The sequence below is a fragment of the Siphateles boraxobius genome, unplaced genomic scaffold (genome assembly GCF_051911475.1).
Source record: "Siphateles boraxobius isolate OS27281-9 unplaced genomic scaffold, OSU_SipBor_1 1, whole genome shotgun sequence".
NCBI classification, from domain to species: domain Eukaryota; kingdom Metazoa; phylum Chordata; class Actinopteri; order Cypriniformes; family Leuciscidae; genus Siphateles; species Siphateles boraxobius.
In genome coordinates, this window is record NW_027508699.1 from 23283039 (window position 1) to 23301402 (window position 18364).

The 18364-nt window shown below is 40.1% G+C and overlaps 1 protein-coding gene across 8 annotated transcripts in view; it reads left to right on the forward strand.

Moving 5' to 3' along the window:
• The first annotated feature begins 542 nt into the window (after window positions 1-542).
• Window positions 543-18364, forward strand: part of LOC143737591 (sickle tail protein homolog) — a 70378-nt gene continuing 52556 nt past the window's right edge. For 2 of the 8 annotated variants that reach the window (XM_077229339.1, XM_077229347.1), the window contains exon 1: window positions 543-1132. In XM_077229339.1, the coding sequence (XP_077085454.1) occupies window positions 952-1132 (181 nt within the window). In that variant the 5' untranslated portion in view covers window positions 543-951. The remainder of the gene's footprint in view (window positions 1133-18364) is intronic. The other 6 variants (XM_077229280.1, XM_077229288.1, XM_077229355.1 and 3 more) reach the window with 5 other exon arrangements.

Here is an 18364-nt window from a genome sequence, read left to right on the forward strand (position 1 = left end):
AGACAGACAGACAGACAGACAGACAGACAGACAGGCAGACAGGCAGACAGGCAGATAGATAGATAGATAGATAGATAGATAGATAGATAGATAGATAGATAGATAGATAGATAGATAGATAGATAGATAGAAAAGGTAATTCAAGATAGATAGATACATAGATAGATAGATAGATCGATAGATAGATCGATAGATAGATAGATCGATAGATCGATAGATAGATAAGTTCATTCAAGATAGTTTCACTGTGTGCTAATCATTCCAGAGCAGTACAACATACTCACTAAATAAGGATAAGGTGGGGAGGGAGCTCCTAGCCTATCACAACCATGCAGTATGGGAGTAAATCCCCCCCCCCATCACTCTCTCTCTCTCTCTCTCTGCTCTATGCCCGAATGTGACTTAGCTGTGGCTCTGGTCTGCATGCACAGCAGTAGGAAAGCAACTGACACACAGTGATCATCTCTGCTGGCTCCCTGGTTAAATCTGCATGGCAACTTAACACAGAGATTGCATCTGCATTAAGAGCACTGTGTTTCACCAGCAACTACACAAGTTGATCATGCTTGCCTGGTGCTGGATTATTAGGAGGATCATTTCTCCAAAGCGGGAGAAGTGATTAGACATCAGCATGCTGTGCGTTTCTACATAGCGAGAGAGTTTATCAACCTCAGCTCTTCCAATGATCTAGTTTTTCAAGCATTCAGTGGTGTATTCACTGTGCTGCTTCAAGCAGAGCATATGATGGTCTACAAGGACTCCTCAACTACTTCAACTGGTTTCACTCTCCAGTATTCTTCAGAAAAAGAATTCATTTGAACAGAGAACAGCAGCAAATTTATTTGTTGGATGTCAGGTTATCTGCAAAGTTTGGACAGGTGGGCAGTTTCAGAGGGAGGGGAGAATTTTGGAAAAATCCCTTACGAGAGTGGTTAAGGAGAACCTGGAGAGATGTCCAAACCTTCACGTCTGGTCAAACCCTCCAAGCAATCCCGAAAGGAACCTCAAGGAAACCGTTCACACATGCTGGTCGTCGGGGAGAGGTTGATGAGGGCTGGCAGTGAGGGCAACCTGGTGAGATCCAGACCAACCCAGAAGTCTTCTGCCACCAATCCAGTAGGATCCAATCCAGGTATTACTGCTTCATAAATCTAAATGTTGTTAGCACTAGCTTGTGATTATATTGATTAAATGTATTTGTATATGTCACACTACAAAATATTACACATGTACACCATGACCACGTACACACATACAGATGATTACATTTCCACCATTAGTTTAGATCGCCTGTCTGAGGAGCTATTGTTCAGTATTCCTGACTGCAGCACATGAGTGCTCTTGTATAGTTTGGCTGATACCCTCTCTATATGGGGAGATTAAGACAGGGGTTTAGCCCTCACTGTTCAATCTGCTGATTAATTACATTCCCCTCATCAAATTCTCTCACATCACTTGATTTCATTGGTGCTAATCAAACCAGCCACTCTCAGCTAGACTCACTGACTCACTAGTTACTCGTGTTTTTAGAAAGTGATTGAATATGTAGATGAAAACAGCTTTATTTGTAAAGATGATTTAAGCATAACAATGAATAAAAATGGTGTATGAGCCAGAATTTTGTATCAGTCTATCTCCATGCAATTTCAGACTGATTTTAATGACAATTTATGTTGATTTTATAATCTCAGCTATATTTTAATAAATGAACAATGGAATCTGTGTACTTATGTGCACTGTTGTATCAACTTTTGGGCCCAAAAAAGATTTGAGAAAACTATGTGATGTTCAGAGAGAACGGCAGTAATGAGAACATCTCTGGGCTGATGTCAGAGCAGTTGACTTGCAAGTTTGACAGTTCGGTTAGGCAAAAGTTTTGAAGAACTGTCACTGCTCTAATTAGGTCAGTTTAGCAACCACATGGTAGCTAATGTGTACAAGGATTCGTGTATGCTAATGGTTTCAAAGTAACTTATATTATTTCATTCAAATTTTGGTCAGTAATCAGCCACTACCTTCCTTGTAATCAAAGTTCCACAATAAAAACACACATATTAAACATGCCCTTTAGTAATTTAGCCGAGAAATTCAGTCCAAACTCAGTTATTTTGTGCCTTTGGTTGTCAGAATCAGAAATGCAAAAATGATGGTCTTCATTTTATAGAATTCTGTCATCGAAAACGCCCTTTGAAGCTAAACGCAGGTTTATGTTTGCAAGCCATTAAATGGACAGACTGGAATGATGAAACCTGCAACAATTACCCTACTTTTAAATCATGAATTTGATGTAAGCAATAGATCTACACATAATATTCATATACAGTATTCAGTTCATAGGGGGCATAATGCCTATACAGTAACAGCATTAAATAATGTATAAATCTATAACATATATTTAATCCTAAAAAAAATTCTACTCAAAATTGTGACTTTTTTCGAGTTTATATTTTGCGATTCAGATTTTCCTTCTCCGAATTATGAGATATAAGCTCAGAATTACAAGAAAAAAAGTATTGTAAGATATGAACTTGCAATAGACTGCTACAACCATGATGTCAAAACATGGTAGACTAATTCGCCCCTGGTTCCCTTGAGATTTTCCTGTGGGGTTTAATAATTGGGTTTTTCAGTTTATGAGTAAAATAAAGCCAGTGGTAAACATAACTTAACGATACTTGGACAGTTTGTTCAACAAGGAAATTACACGTGCACAGGAGGGGCGGGGGGTCTCAAGCCCCTGCCCCGTTTGTCTCAAAATGTATTGTGCCCTTTTCTGATAATTGTAAATAATAATAATAATAATAATTATAAATATTATAATAAATAACACACTTACACACCCTTGCCACTAACGATAATAATACAAAAAAATCTATTAAAAAAATTTTGGCGGAGAAGTAGTAGGCGGAGTTTCCTTTGAAGCGCCTCATACGCATTTAACGGTTCTGGTACCCACTACGCAGCAGTTCGCGCGAGTCTCTTCAAACGAGCAGCAGGTAACGTTTAAGCTAATACGGAAAATTACATTTATCCTACCACCACCATGCTACTCTAAAAGTTGCTGGTTTGCTGCAGCATGCGAGTTATTCTTAACTACAATAAAAGTATAATTCGATTTCAGACGCATTCTGACTTTCTGAGTGACAATGTCATTCGTTTTTGAATAAAAGTGCAAGGGGAAATACATCTAACAGTTAGTTAAATTAAATCTTAAGTCCATGTCCAACTCTAAATTGGAAAGGATATCTTTGATTTGATAGTAACGCTTTACAATAAGGTTCATTTGTTCATTACTCATGTATGAACTAACGAGCAACACATTTGTTACTGTAGGCTATATTAATACTACAACTGTTAATTGTTTATTCATGTTATGTCACATGATTTTAACGTTTTAGTAAATGCTGAAATTAATATTAACTATAAGATTAATAAATGCTGTAGAAGTGCAGTTCATTAGCTAATTTTAACTAATGAAACCTTATTGTAAAGTGTTACTGATTCATGATAGCTAACACTGTCTTTCATACATATAATACATACATTAAATTTGCAACATCAACAAAACTAAAAATTTATTTTCCATAATTACCTTCTTTATTCTCACTGTTTTGTCTGGAAAGTAAATAATATTTAGTAATATTATCATAATTGCCCTAATTTCATTTGATGTGTTATGCATTCTGATAATTGTATTAACGTATTTTCTTAGAATGCCAAGGAAAGAAAGAATAAAAACAAAAAAAATCAAGAGGTAATATTTTTTTTTTATTTAGTGCCCTTTTTGGTCCCTCCGCCCCTGCCCCTGAGGAGGTCTGTGCACGCCACTGCACATGTCCATACCGAAAACACATTTTCTGCAGCAGTTATGCTTATTTTTGAAAATGTATGATGTATTATCTAACAATAATAAGACAGTTTGGAGTGTGAGCATGTTTACACTGAAAAAAAACGTCAAATTATCAAGTTATGTTTACCAGAGGCTTTATTTAACTCATAATAGAAAAACCATATTATAAAACATCATAGGAAAATCTCGAAGGAACAAGTGGCGAAAGTCTTCCAGACTTCCAGAAAGTCATCCCTGTATCACTCTATTTGTGAATAAAAGTTCTGTGGTAAGCATAACTTGATGATACTTGGACATTTTGTTTTACAACGTAAACTGCACACACTCGCACCAAAATGTTCTTATATTGTAACTTCTTCAAAAAATCTGTTTTCAAAAATAAAGACAGCTTTTTCAACATGGGTGTTTAGTGTGTGTAATTTATGTTGTAGATTAAAATGTCCAACACTCTTTGTTCTTCTTTCATTAGCATGTATGGCTCCATGGAGAGCCTTTAACGCCTATGAAACCTTTCCATTGCACAAAAGGTTCTTTAGAGTGGAAAAGGGTTCTTTAGATTATTAGACTCATAAGACTAATATAGTTATTTTCAGAACTGTTCACTTAAAGGTTCATTGGGGAACCAAAATGGTTCTTATATGGCATCACTATACGAACACCCCCTTTTGGAATCTTTATTTTTAAGAGTGAAGTATTGTCAAGTTATGCTTATTTTACTCATAAATAGAAAAAAAAACATTATTAAAACCTATAGGAACCATTTATGAACTAGTCTTCTGGGTTTTGAAGTCACGGCTACAGCACTCTATTACGCTTTTTTATTTTATTTATTTTTTTTATTCTGTGGCTTTCATAGACTGATACTACAGAACTGTCATTTTCTATCAGGTTGGCTCCGCTCGCAAAACATGTCACCAAAATGTTTGCAGACATTTTTATTTCAATGGTCATTTATACAAAGCTATGTACTACCATTTAAAAGTTTGGGGCCAGTAAAAAACAACAACAACAATTATTACAGCAAGCATGCGTTAAATTGATTAAAAGTGACAGTAAAGACATGATTACAAAAAAATCCATTTCAAATAGTTCAGTTCAAGTTTATTGTCATATGCATATTAGTACAGAGTACCACAGCAATGAAATACAATGTGCCGGTACTCTCTCAGCACCAGTCAATAATAACAATTATAAATATATTTAACATTAAAACATCCAAGCACAGTAAACATAGTAACTAAGCTCAAACCTCATTCCTGTTGTACTATCATTCAGTAGCCTTATTACCTGAGGGTAAAAACTATCCCTGAAACGTGATGTGTGCGTTGGGATGCTCTGCAAACGTCTCCCAGATGGAAGGTGGGAGAAGAGATTGTGTGCAGGATGACTAGAATCCTGCATAATACCTAGTGTCTTCTTGCTACGTTTCCAGTAAATGTTTTGAAGCGGTGGAACCCCAATAATTTTAGATGCAGTTGTGACCACCTTTATCAGAAGATTAAGATCACGTGGAGTAGCCCTGCCAAACCACACTACAATGTTACTGGTTAGTATACTCTCAATTGTACAGCGGTAAAAGTTCTGTAAGTAAGTAAGTAAGTAAGTAAGTAAAATTTATTTGTATAGCACTTTTCTCAGATGAAGATCACAAAGTGCTTCACAACAAAAGAAAACCTTAACAACTCTCATAAATGCATTGAATCACAAAAAAAAAAAAAATGTAGAATGTTAAGGGACATACCCTATTTCTTGAGACACCTCAAGAAATAAAGCCTCTGATGTGCCTTTTATAATGGCACAGATTATATGGAAGGACCATAAGAGGGTTGAATAATTTTTTTAAACAATTCGGAACCACACTGTAAAAAAATACTGTTCTACTGTTTTATTCATCAAAATTTTACGGAGCACTATATATATATATATATATTGTTATATATATATTGTTATATATATATATATATATATATATATTGTTATTGTTATTACATATCTGTTACTACAGTACATGTTTTCTAGTTGATTACAGTTTAATTTTTAGTTGCTGTTACAGTATTTATGATTTATACTTATTCATCTATAGTGCCTATTTATGTTATCAGTCTCCAGTGACTTTCAAATGGCAAAATACCTTTGTTTCACTTCAATGATTTTCACTCACACTGCTTGGAGAGGTATGAGATTAAAAGCACCGCCTTAAAACCACTGTCCCCTGCTGTCACCCATTCCCTCTGTCGGGTCTGTTAAAAAAGAGATTTATTCCAGAGACAGCACCAATCCTGCCACGCTGCTGATGATACAGTACATGACATTTCCACAGGCACAGAATCCAACACAGCGTGGACTCTTATAAGAGTTCTTTCTACCCTCAGAGGCTCCAAATGTGCTGAAAGAGATTCCTCTGAAAAACCTGCAGCACCAATTTCCCTCATGAGCTGCCACCTAATTTTAAAGCCTCTTTTCTTGTGGCTATCTGTGCACTGAACTGCAGCCCATGTTTATAAAGAATGTATTTTTTCCTATTCAGCTGAATTCCGAATTGCATTTTTAGCAAAAGTTGCACCTGGGATTTTAGGGTTTGTTATAACCCTAACCCTAATAGTAGGCTACTAACTTGTGTGACAGTAGATGAGTTAGTTTCATAGTGTTGTTTTTTCCAGTAGGAGGAACGTTTCCAACAAGAGAATAATCAAACACACTGGCCTAAATGTTCCTTTCTCTTTCTTTAATAATGGGTTATGTGCAAAAAACTTCCATATTCTGTAAAACAGGTTGCATTTCATCCGGTTCAGACCAATTCATTAATATAGAGCTTTTTTACTCAAGATGCCTTTAAAGGAGCTACCAAAGATGAGCCATGTCCATGATCCATGTCCAAAGATGTCCACTGCATATGTCGATTGATATCTTGTTTTCACTAACACTCAGATTTTAAAATTAAATAAAATGCCAACAATTAAAATAGGCCAGGTTGCTGATTATTTAAAGTCCATATATATCACCTTCAGTTCATACTGCTGTTGACACTTTCTCTGACAAGCAGATGTGGTGAGACATGTTTTCCTGTTTGTTCATGTGGACATTCAACATAAAGCCTATTAGCAATGGAAAGTCCGATTCAAGAATCAGTTTATTTATTTCTCCCAAATGTAGCATTAGAAAATCAGGATCATTCTGTTAAGACGACTCATTCAGACTGTTCATGTTAAGAACATAACTTATATTTTCAAACCATAGATTCACAAAATCTCACTATATTTATGAAATTAGGCCCTTAAGTAACTTTTATTTGTAATTGCTTTAAATTATGATTGCCTTTTTAGTGCTAGCTTGGGGAAAAGAATAAGAAATACATTTCAAAAGCAAGTGATATAGGCTACAGAAGAAATGGTGAAGAAATGCGAGGCTGGATCACGCCATAAATCCTATAAGAGAGAAACAGGATGATTACACTACCACTAGAAAACATCACTAGCGACTAGCGAAGCTTAAAATTTCACTAAATCAGCTTACTAAACTACACAGAAAAATAAAGATGTCTTCATCTTGCTATAGTGAACTGAATTTCTGATGTCCTGTAGTTATAACCTCCCCGCATCTGCCTCTGATGCACTAATGTAATACAGGAATTAGCCAGATAGTCATGTGCCATTACGTCAGCTTAATCAGCAGGAAGCGATATGGTTTGACATCAGTGTGATCTCACACAGGATGTGTGCATGTCTTGTCCCATTCCTCTCTGCTGCCCTGTCCAACCTAATTTTTGTCCCTGCCACCGGCTTAGCTCTGTAGCATTCTCAGTGTTTCCACAGCTTTGGAGCAAAACAGTACAGAAAACACAGAGTATGCAGAGCACAAAAACCTCTTCTAAAAATTAAAAATAAATAAAATAAAACAGATTTTTGAAATTATGAAGCTTATTTTTCCCCAAAGATTCAGTCCTGTGTCCACATTAAAATTCCTGTCATTGGGTGGCACGTTCTGCACGGAAGAACTGCAGAATGCTGGTTAATATACTGGCCACTTCTGTGCAATTTTCTGATAATGATTTAGAGTTTAAAGCTGCTGTGAGCTTCCGTTCAGTCAAATCTCCAATCGAGTTCAGTTTGTCTGTTTATATATGGCGCTTTTCCACTGCATGGTACGGTACGGTTCGGTACGGCACGCTTTGGCGCTTTTCCACTGCATGGTACGGCTCGGCTCGGCACGGCTCACTTGTGGCGCTTTTCCACTGCATGGTACGGTACGGTACGGCTCGCTTTGGCTCACTTTAAATGGTACCACCTCTGTTGAGGTTCCAAGCGTACCGTACCGATACTAAAATGTGACGGGTCTCAGGTCTTTTATTGTTTTAATACTGATGATTTTGAAATACAGCTCATGAAAACCCAAAATTCCTATCTCAAAAAATTAGCATATCATGAGAAGGGTCTCTAAACGAGCTTTTAACCTAATCATCTGCATCAACTAATTAACTCTAAACACCTGCAAAAGATTCCTGAGGCTTTTAAAAACTCCCAGCCTGTTTCATTACTCAAAACCGCAATCATGGGTAAGACTGCCGACCTGACTGCTGTCCAGAAGGCCATCATTGACACCCTCAAGCAAGAGGGTAAGACACAGAAAGAAATTTCTGAACAAATAGGCTGTTCCCAGAGTGCTGTATCAAGGCACCTCAGTGGGAAGTCTGTGGGAAAAAACTGCACAACGAGAAGAGGGGACCGGACCCTGAAGAAGATTGTGGAGAAGGACCGATTCCAGACCTTGGGGGACCTGCGGAAGCAGTGGACTGAGTCTGGAGTAGAAACATCCAGAGCCACCGTGCACAGGCGTGTGCAGGAAATGGGCTACAGGTGCCGCATTCCCCAGGTCAAGCCACTTTTGAACCAGAAACAGCGGCAGAAGCGCCTGACCTGGACTTTTGCTCAGTGGTCCAAAGTACGTTTTTCGGATGAAAGCAAATTTTGCATGTCATTCGGAAATCAAGGTGCCAGAGTCTGGAGGAAGACTGGGAAGAAGAAAATGCCAAAATGCCTGAAGTCCAGTGTCAAGTACCCACAGTCAGTGATGGTCTGGGGTGCCATGTCAGCTGCTGGTGTTGGTCATCTGTGTTTTATCAAGGGCAGGGTCAATGCAGCTCACTATCAGGAGATTTTGGAGCACTTCATGCTTCCATCTGCTGAAAAGTTTTATGGAGATGAAGATTTCATTTTTCAGCACGACCTGGCACCTGCTCACAGTGCCAAAACCACTGGTAAATGGTTTACTGACCATGGTATTACTGTGCTCAATTGGCCTGCCAACTCTCCTGACCTGAACCCCATAGAGAATCTGTTGGATATTGTGAAGAGAAAGTTGAGAGACGCAAAGACCCAACACTCTGGATGAGCTTAAGGCCGCTATCGAAGCATCCTGGGCCTCCATAACACCTCAGCAGTGCCACAGGCTGATTGCCTCCATGCCACGCCGCATTGAAGCAGTCATTTCTGCAAAAGTATTCCCGACCAAGTATTGAGTGTATAACTGAACATAATTATTTGAAGGTTGACTTTTTTTGTATTAAAAACACTTATTTTATTGGTCGGATGAAATATGCAAATTTTTTGAGATAGGAATTTTGGGTTTTCATGAGCTGTATGCCAAAATCATCAGTATTAAAACAATAAAAGACCTGAAATATTTCAGTTGGTGTGCAATGAATCTAAAATATATGAAAGTTTAATTTTTATCATTACATTATGGAAAATAATGAACTTTATCATCCAATCATTCAAATACACATGATGTTCGCGGTGTTTTCCCCCACGCTGACCACGCCCCCCAAATATGACGGGTTGTCGACTGTATGTATTTGCGAGACATCAAACCCGCTAGATTTAAATAGCCAGTAACAGCCTCCAATGTTTTAAAACTACTTGCTAGACTTGTTTGAAGAAAAAAAACTTCGTAAAAAGAAATGGCTGGATCGTGGTCAGTGGGCGAGAAGCGCAGACGTTCCTCTTGTTAGTTGCCGAGGAGCGGATAAACTATAAAGATCAGTCATAATCCCACCCACTTTGAAGCGGTACTAACTGCAGTGGAAAAGCAACCGAGCTAAAGCGAACCGAGCCGTGCAGCGCCGAGCTGAGTCGTACCACGCAGTGGAAAAGCGAAGCGAGCCGAACCGTGCCGCGCCGAGCCGAACCGTACTGAGCCGTACCGAGCCGTACCATGCAGTGGAAAAGCGACAAGTTGCTGAGCCTAGGAACATCAGTCCTGTTGAACCACAGATACTTTAAAACTTGAGTGGGCCAAGATCCACACTGCAGAATGCTTAGCTTGGCCTCTTCAGACTGAGTTATTAAAGATACACATCCCCCCACAACGAAAATGGGTTATAAAGAGACTAAACCCTAAAATCCACTGGATCTGTCTACTGTGCGGAACGTCAGCGCCACATTTTTGATGCGTCCCTAGCTCGGCGTATTAGTCCACTGGAAACGTCTCGGACGCGTTTTAGCAGCGTCCTCCACATGGGGGTTGGTCTCCACACGGTGTTTTATTTTGAAAATCGACCGGATCCTTTATGCCGTTCTGTGTCTGACTTCCTGCCCGGTACGATGTGCTCTGTGCTGCTTGACGCGGCAAGCGGCGAAAATAGACCTGCTACCTATTCTCTAAGGAGCGGAGCGGAGAGACGCTTCTGGGACGCACTGCGTCCGCAGCTGGTGGACTTAAAAGCATTGACTATAATGGCCGCGATTAGCTCCGGCATCCGTGACCAGTGTTGTGCTAGTTACTAAGATATAGTAACTAGTTACAGTTACTAGTTACTTCATTCAAAAAGTAACTCAATTACTTCGTTGATTACTTACACCAAAAAGTAATGCATTACTGTTAAAAGTAACTTAAAAGGCTGAAATATGCAAGGTTTCTTTTTATAAATCTTTGTTGTAAAAACTTTATTTGAACTTGTAGGCTACATACTAGTAGATAACATGTCCAGTACTCCTTTAAAATCTGGCCATCATTTTTAATGTTGTTATTTTATTTTTATGTAAACAAAAAGTGCATATTAATGCTAATTATATTTGTTATTTGCTGGTTTTCGACATAAAACTTGGTGAATTGATTTTATTGTGTAGTATTAGTACTTTTTGAACAGGATTCTGTGATAACCGTGATCATTTTGGTCACTATAATCATGAAATGAAATTTCCATGCCATTTCATCTCTAGTTAAGATGCACTATAAAATCAACTATAATTATGTTTTGTTTTTACAGTATAATATGCAAAGTACAATTTTCTTTAAAAAAATGTTTCTCTGATTCTGTTCTTTTCTCTGACATTTAAGGGTGACATATATGGGCCTACAAAAACTCTTTTAGATCTAAAACAGTTTAGATAGTTGTTAATATGAGAGTTATGATACATTATTTAAGAGATTAAAGTATTGTATTACATGAGTAGCTATCTTTTTTTAAAAAGTAGATCTCAAATGAAAAAAGGTTGGAGACCCCTGGTCTACACAAACACAAAACTTAAACAGAAAGTAATTTTTAAACACTATTTTATTTAAGTCAGACCAGCACAAACTGAATATATCACAAGGATTTCTGTGGTGACTCGCTATGCTGACTCGCGATCTTCGCAGTAGACGCATGCCAGAGAGAAATGCACATTTCATACGGATTACATAAGCAGAGAGCAGTCTGTAGTCTGTTTTCTTTCGTTTTGAATTGTTCTGTTTAAAAGTAGATATGTCTGTGAGGCAAGTAGGTTAACTTATACGCCGAGCTTCGGTTCATTTATGAGACGAGCTCCAGTTCACGCGCTGGCGCTTCCGTTTCGTGATTATCTATCGTCTGCTATATTTACTTCTTATTTATTAAATCCAGGCAATTGGTTGATGAAATTAAGATACAATTAATACAAAACGAAATTCACTTTAAAGAAAGGTTTTGTGCTTTCTGTTTGATGTCTCTGTGAAAGTTTTAAAGCATATTTTAGTGCCACTTTCAGAGCGCTCACGTACGGAGAACTGTCACGTCCGTAACATTGTTTCTTCCTCATAAATGCGAACACTAAAAATAAAATAAAATAAAATAAAATAAATATTTTGTTCTGTGGAGATTGAGAGCCAACTCTTCTTCATCCGGTGGGTAGTATTACTTTGGTTTGGGCAGTTTAATTCACAGAATTACTAAATATTTTAGGCCTATAAAATTCAGCCTGTATAAATGTGCATTTTCTAAGCTTAGAAAATCGACAAAATTCATTTGATTCTAATCATAATGTAACATTATTGTGAAATTGATTTTTTTATAGGCTATTTGCTATTAGTATAGTAAATCCTTATGTTTTTATCCAACTAGGCTATGTGTGGGCCTTATGTAAAATACGGGACAAATCGCTTCCCTTATTGATTTGATACAGGACGCATCATTTTACTTGTAAATACGGGACAATTCCGTATTTTAAGGGACAGGTGGCAAGCAACCCTACCACCAATCCTACAATGCGTCGCTGCTGCAAACAGGTTAGGCTGTAGGCTACACTTGAGCCAAAATAAATTAATTTAAAAAAGTAACGGACAACGCACCATATGGTAACGGTAACGGAGTTAATTTATTTAAAAAGTAATGCGTTACAGTATGAGTTACTGTCAAAAGTAACTGCGTTACAGTAATGCGTTACTAGTAACTAGTTACTGCCCAACACTGTCCGTGACGCTGACGTTCCACGCCGTAGACGGATCCAGTGGATTTTAGGGGTTAGAGGTGACTGGAGGGAGAACACGGCAGTAGCTCTTCCTCAGGTTGCACTATCCTTATTCTCAGATCATTTATTTCTTACTCATTATAGTCAGGAAAGAATATTAATTTCAGACCATTTCCCAGCAGAGGCTTGTTTGTGTAAAATAATAATTCTGTAGAGCTGATTTCAAAGTTTATGTTATATTTTCAGTTGTTTGACAAGCCACTGACTTTAAGTCGCTCATTTTATTTTGTTTATTTTGAAATAGCCTGGCATGTGAGTAAAGTCACACTAATCAGACATTCACAATGTTTCACAAGTATAATTGTTGTAATTGGCGAGAGTGGTGTGTGGTATTGAATGGAGACAGTTTGCTGAGGTAACACATTAACAAAGGTGGAGGTCATGTTTAATTAAAAAAATAGTGTGGTTTGGTTTCTCTTTCTGCCTCTTCTCTTTCTCTGCCCTGTATGTTGTTTTTCACTCTACACACACAAGGAGAGAGACCTGACATTAAAAGGAAAACTAAATGCAAAATTAACATTCCAAGCTCAAAACCCTATCTTTAACTAGATTGTTAAATCTTATGAAAATATTTCACATAAATGAAAATAAAATAAATAAATAAAATTGTTATTATTTTTCAGATTTTTTACTCGACTTAAAAACTTTAACGAACCCAAATATAGATATTTATGATTTATTTATTTTGATTTTCATTTGAGTTGCCGGTAAATTTAGCAAGAACAACCACTAAAAAGCATTTACTCTCCTAATGCAGTGCCAGACAAACCATGCAGGGAACTGCAGACCTACTACCCAGTTAGTTATGTCAACAAAAATTATTCATGTAGTCCCAACAAAAAATACTATGTTAGTTCAGTTAAGTCAGCTCACTGTAACAAATAAAGTGAACAAGCAGCAACAATCTTTTTTCTTTTTTTTTTGTTGGCATCTTCTAAACATAAAAACATACTGACCTGAATCATTATCAGAACCAGCAAAATAATTGGCAAGCCACAGATCCATGAATGAATAAATTAATTGTAGATAAGTAAACTTCTCGGTTACGTATGGTAAGCCTCTTTACGGAGACGTGAGTCAGAAGTGATTCTGACGAATGGGGATCGCTTGCGAGAGCCTATCTACGTCAAGTGAAACTAAATGAGCCAATGCACATTAGCATGCGATAATTGTGACCTGTGATAACCTGTGACTCGGCCGTACAGCGGAAGCTCAAAAACTGTGGCGAGACGTGACGTGACGTGAGTCAGAAGTGATTCTGATGAATGGGGATATCTACCAAAATGCCACGGCTGCAGGCCTGACCGCAGTATTGGGCAGAAGTAGGACCTCTAAGCAGAGAAGGTCAGTCACTGCTGTTCCACAAGACCCACACAGTATGACTTATTGGAGAACGCTGGGAAAGCGTGCCCTTGGGGAAGGGAATGCTGTGGAAGCCACATCCTACCCCGGAGGTAGGCACTGTGACGGAGACACATATGGACTAGCCAAGCCGGGTAGTACAACATATGGCAGTCTCTGGGGTGGTTCCAGCCTAGTTATGGGGGGAAAGAACACCAGCAGAGACGACAGATAAGAGGGAAAGACACTGGCTCATCCGCAGAGGAGCTGATCGTGGAAGAATACACATATGGGGTCGCGGCAGGGACCGCTACATATGGACATGACCTAAGACAGGTTCCACGATGCATATGAGTGTAGGCCTGGTGTCAGACGCTCCACAACGTCTGACTGCCACAGGGGTGACGGAGGAACTCACAGGGTTAGCCAATTCTGGGGAACATTACTGGAGCAAATAGACGCACGTATCCGGCCCATGGGGGCGGGAGTGGCGTTGCAAGCCGTCACTAAGAACGAGTCCCTCGCGCTACTGGCGACTGGGGCCGAGTATACGGGAAGATACCAGCTCTACACGGAGGCTATAGAATCTAGCGAATATGTTAGGTGTCGCCCAGCCCACGGCTCTACATATATATGTCAGCGAGGCACCTTGAACCAGCGCCCAGGAAGAAGCAACACTTCTAGTTGAGTGTGCTCGCAACCCGAACGGGCAAGACACGCCTTGGGCTTCGTAAGCCAAGGCGATGGCATCCACTATTCAGTGGGCCATCCTCTGTTTGGAGACAGCCTTTCCCTTCTGCTGGCCTCCATAACAGACGAAGAGCTGATCTGAGGTCCTAAAGCTTTGCGTTCTGTCCACGTAACACCGTTAGGAGCGGACGGGACAGAGAAAAGCCAGGGCTGGGTCTGCCTCCTCTGAAGGCAGCACTTGCAGGTTCACAACCTGGTCCCTGAAGGGAGTGGTAGGAACCTTGAGCATGTATCCAAGCCGGGGTCTCAGGACAACTTGAGAGTTGGCCAGCCCGAATTCTAGGCACGATTGGTCTACCGAAAATGCTTGCAGGTCCCCTACCCTCTTGGTGGAAGCCAGAGCAGTCAGGAGCACTGTCTTTAATGCCAGGATCTTTAACTCAGCTGACTGCAATGGTTCAAAGGGAGGTCTCTGCAGTGCGCTGAGCACCAGAGACAGGTCCCAAGAGGGTATAAAGGGGGGGCACTCCCCTCAGGAACATGACAATTAGGTCATGCTTTTCCAATGACTTACCTTCAACTGCATCGTGATGTGCGGCAATAGCAGCAACATACACTTTGAGGGTTGAGGGAGACAGCCTTCGCTCCAACCCATCTTGCAGGAAAGAAAGCACGACTCTGATCGGACATCTTTCGGGGGATCTTCCTGGTGGGAAGAACACCCTTCAACAAACAGTTTCCACCTCAGAGCATAGAGGCGCCTCATTGAGGTTACTCTAGCAGAAGTGATAGTGTCTACCACCGCCTGGGGTAGGTCACCTAGAACCTCCGCATCCCGTCCAGGGACCAGACATGAAGTTTCCCGTCTCTGAGAAAGTCGGTCCTTTGCAACGGTCGCAGTGCTGTCCGTACGGACCAGTACGTGCTTGCCATGTAGCGGCCCTCTGAGTCCCGCTCTGCCACGCCCATCTCGGGATTCGGCCGTGAAGCCAGTGCTGAAGCGGTCTCATATGAAGCTATCCGAGCGGCGTTACTGCATCTGCAGATGCCATATGCCCCAGGAGCCTATGAAAAAGTTTCAGTGGGACCGCTGTCCTGCTCTTGATTGTACTCAAACAGTTCAACACTGACTGGACGTGCTCCTCTGTGAGTCGCGCTGTCTGGTTGACCGAGTCCAACTCCATACCGAGATTAGAGATCCTCTGCACCGGGGAGAGTTTGCTCTTGTCCCAGTTGACCCGAAGGCCCAACAGGCTGAGGTGACTGACCACCATGTCCCTGTTTTCACAAAACTGATCTCGAGACTGAGCCAGCATCAGGCAGCGTTGAGATAGTTGAGAATATGAAGGCCGTGTTCTCGGAGTGGAACAATGGCTGCCTCCGTGACTTTCGTGAAGACTTTGGGCGACAGGGACAGCCCGAAAGGCAGGACTTTGTACTGATATACCCGTCCCTCGAATGCAACCCACAGGGATGGTCTGTGTCGAGAAAGATTTGATGAAAGTACGCGTCCTTCAGGTTGATCGCTGCAAACCAATCTTGGGGATGGAAGCATTCGAAAATGCGTTTCTACGTGAGCATCTTGAATGGGAGCTTGTGCAGGGCCCGATTCAAGGTTCACAGGTCCAAGATCGGATGTAGAGAGGTGCATCTCCCGAAGAGCTATCTCCGGAAGAGCAACTTCCTCCATCGCTGGGTCACCCGTCTCTCACTGTGATCTTCAGGTCACCAAGGCTATTAACCGAAGTAGGCTTCTTCTGCTGGGCAGAAGAAGTAGATCGGGGAATAAGCGAAGGGGCTCCATCTCTTTCGAGGTAACGCCTGGATGGTCATGTTCCCGCAATGAGAACATGAGTCATCCATGAGCGCCATTTCAGCGTGCCAATAGCCCAAGCACATGATACAGCGATCATGCACGTCAGTCGGAGTCAAACATTGGTTGCATCCAGAAACACACAATCTGAATGACATCTTGAAAAAGACGCAGACAGATCATGTTAGCTCTTTCAGATGTGCTCTGAGGTGCTGAAATGCACAGGGAGATAGCCGCAGCTATACACAGGGAAATAGTGAAATTCTCTGTGAGCACTCACTGACAAAACAATCAACTAGATAAATGCATAAACCAACATTTGCTGTATTTCATAATGTGAGAACTTTTGGTAGTGATAAACTGCTTCAAGGTCCATAATGAGCCAAGAACAAACTAATGTACATAACTTGAGCTCTTTATTACTGCCCATGCAAGAAAAAGCTCTGTCAGAGGTCTGTACACATGCATTGATAACAGTTTATTATGTGCATCCTTATTTGAAGCTTTAACTTTTTTTAAATGGCTTTTTTTGCACAGCAATGAAAAACAGAATACGTCATCGTTATGCTTGGCTGCAACTGTCCTTTTAGATAACTACAACAGATGCTGTCAAATCACAGAAGCATCTTGTAGCTGTCATACAAGGACAACACTAACAACACTTTCCCAATGCTTCCACTGCTGCCAAACAAGCCAGATCTAATTGATCAAAAGCCACTATTTTTAACATGCCACACTGTTCCTCTTTATAGCTAGATATTTGGGTTCATGTCTGAGCCCTTGTCTCGACAAACACTAATGTTTTGAGTGCTTTTTCATTTTCTTATATATCTTTGTAACCATCTGAATCAGAGAAGTAAAGTCTGTAAAATTCCTTCTGTTTTAATGCAAGTCTTGTACGATGTAGGTGATCTTAAAAGAATGCATTTTGTTGCTAGAGATGCATTGCATTGTAGCCAAAAGTTTTTTATTATTATTATTATTATTATTATTTATAATGGGCATTTTCAGCCATTGATAAATTACATATTTAGATTACATTTTTCGCTGGTTCTGCCCAGAAAGGCTGGTAATTTGGTACTATACACTGGCTAGTCCACATGATGGTATTATGTCCTGTTTAGGCACAGCATAAAAAAAGAGATTAGAGTCCCTCATTCCTGCTCTTTTAACCACCTCACCATTGCTCCCTGTCAGAAGCTCTACACAGGAGCAAACAGCAGAGAAACGATCCTTCTCAGGACCATAATGAATTTCTCCTCCGCTCATCTGTGCTGTTTGTGATGTGTGCTGTACACGCTCACTGAGAGTGTAGTGAACCATTGCAGCATGGCAGTCCAGAGGACCCTGCTCCAGGGCACAAGTGAACTAGATCAATCAGCTTGGCTCTGTCAACCTAGGAAAGAATTCCACCACCACCATTACATCTGTGTCCCTCCCTGCACTGTGCTGCTTTAAGGTGTCACATCCTTTTGGCAGCCTTTTTCTTTTAAATCAAAACACTGACTGAGACACTTCTTCAAATACATCCTTTATGTCTCCTACAAATCAGTTCATGAGTGACTCAGGGGCGTTTCCTCCAAGGATGCAAGGGAGGCAGTGTCTCCTCAAAAAAACTGAATGAGAAAATAATCAATATTACAATAATAAAACAACGCAAATATCACAATATGTGGCATAAAATAAAGTTAAAAAGTCACTCGTTTTTATAACACTGTCCAACAGCCCATTTAGTTTAAACCCTCAAAGGTGCAATTTTTCCCCCAAACCACTTCACCAGAAATCCCACTCTGCAGCTAATTTCATTGGTTAAGGTTACAGTGACAGGTAGGTTTAGTGATCAATGTTTGGTGTGGGCATTAAGTACTGTGATTGACAGACATGGCCAATACAATCTTAAGAATCAGC